This window comes from Pseudophryne corroboree, chromosome 6 (assembly GCF_028390025.1).
Source record: "Pseudophryne corroboree isolate aPseCor3 chromosome 6, aPseCor3.hap2, whole genome shotgun sequence".
In the NCBI taxonomy this organism is placed as follows: domain Eukaryota; kingdom Metazoa; phylum Chordata; class Amphibia; order Anura; family Myobatrachidae; genus Pseudophryne; species Pseudophryne corroboree.
Window position 1 is genome coordinate 302,108,932 of NC_086449.1, and position 7,577 is coordinate 302,116,508.

The window sequence follows — 7,577 nt, forward strand, 5'->3', positions numbered from 1 at the left end:
CCCCAAGTCTCTGGCAGGGATACCGTGGCCTATATAGAATTGCACAGCTCTTCTCTCTATATTAGACCAATCACTTCACCTCAGCACTCCCCAATTGTCCGTCCTTCTACCCGCTCCACTCTCTTTTCCGTTATAGTGGCCCCTTTAGTGATAGTACGTAGCAATCAATTACCTCCAACAGAGGAGGTTCCTTCTCATTCAGACTGACTCTCCTGGCTCCACCCTTGACTTGGCCCTCGGATTACTAATAGGTTAGCGATATACCGGCACTGCTTTATTCCCCCTTAATGGGAAAGGGTCTCGATTTATTGTTGGGAGAGGTGACTGGGTTATAGATAAAAGTGTAAAGTCTATCCCGTGAGTTATCACACACTATGACTTCTTTCCGAAGAAGGATATCCGTAGCCTATGGAAATATCCTATTGCTTCAGTTCAATACAATTGTCGTATTACTCGGCTTACTAAATATCACTGTCGCTTGAACCAAAGTGAAATTATAAAGGGATGCAATAAATCCCCTTCACGGTCAGGCCCTTACAGCCAAACATGAATTGAAGTGATGTGCTGACTTTCCATTCAGTGGGAATCCACTGCTGTACAGACTATAAGGCAACAATGTAGTAATTTCCCTTTCCATGTAAGTTTAATAAGTGGTATGCCACTACTGTATAATGTCTCTGATGTTAGGTTAATAAATCCCTTCGGCGGGGTGCCCCTCCTCTGATGCTGTTTATGCTAGGCCCCTCCTCTCCTGTGATGGTGTGCCTGGAGCCCGCCTCCCACTCTCCCTTACACCATCACTCACTGTTGCTGCGTCACATCTGTCCCCGTTGGGTTGGTGGAGCCCTAATTATCCGGCCCCGGGGCGTGTGCTGTGAAGGACTCTCGGCACAGCCCAGTCTTAGCCCTCTCTTGCGGCGCTGTCAATGCTGGGACCACTCCTCCGTCCGGCGGCGTCCCCTGGGACCTCTGCAGATCACGTTCCTCTTACCCCGCCGCTGCTCACCGGAGATCCAGGTTAGTGAAACCCTTCACGTTCTCTCCTTTTTCAAGCTCACCGGAGGGCACAGCGGCTGCGGTATCTTGACATCAGAGTTTTGTGCTTGGGGCTTCTCGGTGTCTCCTCAGAGCAGCCCAGTTTCACACCTGGACGGGATAGCATTACTCAGCCCCGGGCATAGGCTTCGGTCGTCCTCTCCTCCCTATCTGACCGCTCTCTCCCCTCTCTCGTCCGTTAATGCCTCCGCCTTCACCCGCACATCCAACCGTTCTCTCTTGCCTCGCGGTGTTCACTCTGACTGTCTATGTCCCCACGGGCAGAGCACCAGTGTCCTAGAACCTTCCATCCCTCCTTACCCCTTTTCCTAGCTACTTAGTCTGTTGTTGATACATCAAATATCTATTTAGTTTACCAACAGGGTTACATTCTCCCCCTGGGGATTCCGAAATGCTCTGCATCGGTATCACCATCCATATAGTATGAAGATCATTTATATAGACTTATTCCTCATCACTTCAGATACCACTTCCAAAATAAGGCCATGGTATTATCACACTGGGATGTATCATCCTGGGTACCTCTGTAGGTGAGCCTAATTGTTCATAGGTAAGTATTCGGGGCGGTTTCCGCCTCCTCTGTGGCCTTGGGAGTTGGAGTCCACTCCCTATAGTAGTATCCAGGTTGGTACTGTCTTCATCGCTGGTACTGACTTCACTAGCACAACCGATATTATCCTTTTCTGGAACCGTATCTTCCACCCATTCAGATTCCAAGTTACTATCCATATTTTCTATCCCCCAGTCTTGATTAGTTATAGGCACTTCTGACGGCTTGTGGTCCGGCTTACTCAACTTATTATTATCCATACCCTCATTCTCTTTATAATACACCCCCTGTCCAAACTGTTCAGCTTCAATCTCTCCTTCACTATCCTCAGGATTGAAAGCCTCCATCAATGAGCGGGAACGAGGGATTCTGTACTCTCCCCCATGATTCTCTGTTGGCTCTGACTCATTCCACCTAATGTCTTGCGCAATAGGCAAAAGGTGTTGTCTATGATATGTCAATATCGGCCCCTCTCTGTTCTCTGGAATTAGCTGATATACAGGAATATCTGGTAGTTGTTTCAATACTATATAAGGTTCATTCCTCCATCTATTCCTGAGTTTCTGCCTTCTAGGTACACCTAGCATTTTAATCAGCACTCGATCTCCTGGCTGTAAGCAATGCTCGATTACGGTCAGGGCATGCCTTTTTTTATTCCGCTCCCCCATTTTGTCAGCAGTGTTTCGTGCCAAATTGTAGGCTTCATGTAATTGATGTCTGAGTTTTCGCAAATACTGAGAATGAGAGCCCCAGGAAGAAGAATTAATTTGCGTCGGCAAACACACGTCAATTGGTAACCTGGCTTCTCGGCCAAACATGAGTAGATAAGGTGAATACCCAGTAGCCTCATTCCTGGTGCAATTGTAGGCATGAACCAAATAGGTTATATGTTGTCTCCATCGCTGCTTCTGTTGTGTATTCAATGTTCCCAGCATGTTTAACAGGGTGCGGTTAAACCGTTCTGGTTGAGGATCCCCTTGTGGATGATATGGGGTGGTCCTAGATTTTTTTATACCACAGCAGTGACATAACTCTTTGATGAGGTGACTTTCAAACTCTCGTCCCTGATCAGAGTGAATCCGCACTGGTAGCCCGTAATGAACGAAGAATTTCTCCCACAGGGTACGAGCTACAGTCACTGCTCGTTGATTAGTAGTTACATAGGCCTGTGCATACCTAGTAAAGTGGACGGTTACTACCAATATTTGGCTGTCGCTCCCATCCTGTCCTTCCAATGACAGGAAATCAATGCACACTAAATCAAATGGTCCCGAGCTCTTGATGTTGACTAAAGAGGCTGCAGCCCTGGGTATGGTTTTCCTCAACACGCAATTTCCACAGGACCTGCAAAAATGTTCTACATCACGATTCATAAATGGCCAAAAGAATCTTTCGGTGACTAGTCCTAGGGTTTTCTCCGTCCCTAAATGACCATGATTATCATGTAATGCCTTTAATACCATAGTCTTGTACTTGGAAGGTAATACGATCTGCCATCTTGTAGTGCCCTCAGGCCTTTTAGTGACTCGATATAGCAATCCTTTCTTTATACGTAGCTTATTAATCTGTTGGAATAGTACTTTAGTTTCGTAAGAGAGACTAGGACTGAGGACAGAGGAAGAGGGTTGCTCTACATGTTGTATAATAGGACAAATATGTATATCCTTCCGCTGTTCTTGGGCTAATTTATCTGCCCGTACCATTTCCAACCCGTTCAATGCAGACGGGTTCAACCAACAATAGGAGGCAGGGATGGCTTGTATCGAAGCTCCTGTGGTCACTATAGCAGCCACTGGTAACTGAGTGTTTGCTCGAACCTGATGACATAGTCCCCGCACCATAGCAGCTGGGACCTCAATCCAGTCCTCAGAAGAAGTAGCGATCTCATTATCGACCCTCCGGGATAGTGCATCCGCGTCCTGGTTGTTCACACCCGCTCGGTATTTGATGGTGAAGTTGTAATTGGAAAGAGTTGCCAACCACCTATGACCCGTGGCATCCAGTTTAGCAGTTGATTGAACGTAGGTCAATGGATTATTATCCGTATGTACAGTAAATACAGCTCCATATAAGTAGTCATGGAATTTTTCACAGACTACCCATTTAAGGGCCAGAAATTCCAGTTTATGTATGGGGTAATTCTTCTCACTTCCGGATAGGCCTCGACTAACGTAGGCAATAGGTCTAAGTTGTTCCTCCCTCCCTTGGTATAGTACTCCCCCAAGGCCTTCAAGTGAAGCGTCGATATGGACCTCATATGGAAGTTCAGGGTCTGCATACGCCAACACAGGCGATTGGGACAAGCTCTCTTTTAAAGTAATAAAGGCTTCCTCACATGCGATATCCCACCGATCTCCAAATGCTTCTCGAGGACAGAAGTATTCTTTTGACTCAGTTGAGAGCGGCTTTCTTTTCTGAGCGATCGGAGGATACCCTCTGGTTAGGTTGGTTAATGGTCTAGCCAACTTAGAGTACTGTGGCACAAATTTCCTGTAATAGCCGCAAAATCCCAAGAATGACCGCAGTTCTTTAAGATTTCGGGGTCGGAGCCAATTATGAACCGTGGCCACTTTGTCAGGATCCGTGGCGACCCCCTCTCGGCTGACAATATGTCCTAAGTACTTCACTGTGGATCGACAAAGTCTGCACTTCTCGATGGAGAGCTTCAGCCCCCGACATTGAAGTCGGTCCAACACCTTTAAAAGTCTTTCGTTGTGTTCTTCCAGGGTCTTTCCAAATACTATGATATCATCTAAATAAACGAGGACTTCTCAGTAGCACATATCGCCAACCGTCTTCTCCATTGTCCTCTGAAAGGTGGCGGGTGCTCCAGTAATACCCTGCGGCATTTTTAGGAATTCAAAGAACCCTATTGGGCAGATGAAAGCGGTCTTAGCCCTATCCTCGATATTCATAGGGATTTGGTAGTAACCGCACCTAAGATCCAAAACGGAAAACCACTGACTGCCTTGTAAACAGTCCAATGCTTCTTCAACTTTCGGGACTGTATATTGATCCGGCACTGTATGCCTATTTAAGGTCCTATAGTCAATGCATAGCCGGATCTCTCCACTCTTCTTTCGGGCCACTACAATGGGAGATGCATATTGACTTTCCGAGTCGGCGATTACTTGGTTTTCCAACAGATTCCGGAGATGTGTCCTCACATCTTCGAAATCCGCAGGAGCCAATCTCCGTGACCTCTCCCTGAATGGGGTATCATCTGTTAGCTTAATACGATGTTCCACATCCTTAGCCGTTCCTAAATCCCACTCGCTTTGGGAGAATACCTCTTTTCTTAACTGCAATTGTTCCAATAACAGGCTCTTGCTTCTTGTATCTATATCACTACCTTGGAAACATGACTCCAGTTTATTCACCCAGGACTCAGGGAGTGACGCACCAATCTCAGATTTAGCTTCCACTTGTCTACACTGTGTCGTGTGCAGGTCTATCTGTAGTTTTAAGTCATTAGAATTTTGTCTGTCACACCATTTGCTGAGACTTTTGAACATATTGGTGTTTGTTCCTACAATTACTGGCAGCTCTCCATTATCTCCTGGGGAATCCGGACAAACTAATGCTACAAAAGGGACCATTTCATTAGGGGATATCAACCCAGGGTCAAAAGTTATCTGAGTGCTTATGTAGCCTAAATAGGGGTATTTCTGTTCGCTCAGCCCCCATATGGTAAGACCACTCAGAGGATGGATGGGTACATCAGTTAAATGAGCCTGATACCAAGATTCGAACACAATAGATATTTGTGAACCACTGTCCAGAAGGACTGTACAATCATGCCCATTTATCATGGCCCTTATTCTAGGTGCTAGGCCCATCAGGCTGTCTGGAATTTCAGTGGACCACTGAGCACTCCCCATAGCGTATACTGTAATTATTGGGGAGTCTGTGAGGGGTTCACAGTGCTCCCGTTAGAGTTTTACGGTGGGGAGGATCTTCTCCGATAACCAGGATTATTACCACTTCCTCTCCTGCTGTTTCCATACAGTGGACACTCAAATGACCGATGACCCGATTGTCCACAACTATAGCAGATGATGGGGAATCTATTGTCCCTTCTTATTCCCCTCCCAAATTCAGAATTCACTCCTTGACTATAAGGGGGATTAGTCTGGAGCGCTATAAGCTGCTCAATTGTTTTATTTTGCTCCTCTATTAACTTCACCAACCTTTCATCAATAGAGGGTTGCTCAGTAACTGGCAAAACTACTTTGACCTTTTTTATGGTTCTTTCCCTGTTCTCGATTTGTACCTCCTCCAGCTTCACTTCTCGTACCAACTCATTCAGTGATGGAGGCTGATTGGTGTTCATGGTACATCTAAGCCGTTGGGCTACAGTACTACTGGTTAATGCCCCTTTTAGCACCTGGATCAGTCTTCTTTGGTCCACCGCATCCTTTTCAATACCCCCTTTGTCGACAATTTTGTAAATTAACCTATCAACTCTAAATACATAATGTGTCAAGTTCTCTCCAGGCTCCTGGTAGGTATGGTTGAGTCTCGCCATTAAGTCACCTACGTCCTCCAAAGTGCCAAAGGAGAAATCTAGTGCCTCTATGTATTCTTTCAACGTAGCCTTAGGATTGCTCCTCCGGGTAGCTTGAATAACTCCCATAGCTGGCCCTCTGAGACTTTCAACCACCCGCTGCCGTTTAATATGTTCCGGGCATTGCCATTCTTCGGAATGTTGTGTGGCGGCCTCCCTCCAGAGCTCGTAGGTCTCTTCTCCAGCTGGCACTGGGATGATTCCCGAGAAGATTCTAAGGCGACGATATCCTCCCTCGAAATGCCACCATTCTAACTGACTAACCATCTTGCCCACGACGGTTTCCACCTGATTATCCACAACTTCCCCACTATGGGTGGTGGTCCCTGTGTCATTACTGGTAGCGTTGAAACAGCATCTAGGCTGGGGCTCTCCTGTTCCCTGTTCCTCACTGGTGGGACAATCATCTTCTCCACTATCTTTCCTTTCAGGGCATATCAAATGAACTTTCCACCCCGGAACTCCATCAACTACCACCATGCTGGGGAGCAAGGTCGGGTCTAGTGGGTTCTTGTTTGTAATTAAAACAGCCGTAATATTACCCTGGGACCCTTTCCATCGGTCCACAAGACTCGGCTCACTAACTCCATAAAGAAATTTTACAGCAGTAATTATGCTGTCTTCACTGGCGCTGGTCAAATTTCCGCTTATTCCGAAGCTACATTCGACATCGATCTTCTTCTCGCTACACCAACAAAAAATATCGTCATTACTAACCCCCTCCATCATAACTGTCTGGCAAACAGGAGACCCCGAGTCCAAATCTCAGCAGTGCCTCCAAATGTAACCCCCTTGGATACCTAGGGTAAGGGGTGTAATGGGGCCACGACCCTACCTCCTAAACGTGCCTCCACCCAAGCATTAAATATAAACAGGCTTGCTTGGGAAAGCCAATAAAGATAGAATAGTTATCTTTATACCCGGTAATATTACTAGTACTGCTATTAATACCTTGTTTTCTCTGTGTCTTTCAGCTCTTCTCTGGAGGACGTCCCTCGGACCCCCTTCCTGGTAAGTATGCTTAAACAATGAAGTCAGACTCTTTGTTTTACCATTATAATGCGAAATATATATATATTTAGACACACATAGGTTAGATTAACAACTTAACTTTTGTACTATACAAGCTCCTGTGCATGCAATACAAAAAAATACAAATCTTTGTACCTGGGTACCAAAAACAAACTGAGCTCAGTGCTTACCATTAATAGCTAAATCAATTTACACTAGGTGGATGGAAATAGTCTAGGTTAATTTATCAATTAACATTAAAATCACCACTCGTCCTTGACCTGAAATCCCCTGAGTCCCGAAGGTGTCCCTCTCAGGTGTGACCGGTCATGTACCTTTCTTGTTCCTAGTTAAAATTATCAGGACGGAATGGATATCCTCAACCCTTGAATG

At 45.9% G+C, this 7,577-nt stretch overlaps 1 protein-coding gene across 1 annotated transcript; it reads right to left on the minus strand.

Annotated features, from left to right (window-relative positions):
- Nucleotides 1–5,546: 5,546 nt before the first annotated feature.
- On the minus strand, nt 5,547–6,899 carry LOC134934546 (paraneoplastic antigen Ma3 homolog). Its single transcript, XM_063929967.1, has one exon. It carries the CDS (start codon nt 6,897–6,899, stop codon nt 5,547–5,549), a length of 1,353 nt encoding a protein of 450 aa, XP_063786037.1.
- Between the last annotated feature and the right edge of the window lie 678 nt (nt 6,900–7,577).

Excerpts from the sequence above, each read along its gene's own strand:
- LOC134934546 (XM_063929967.1), bottom strand. The coding sequence starts at position 6,899 with ATGGAGGGGGTTAGTAATGACGATATTTTTTGTTGGTGTAGCGAGAAG.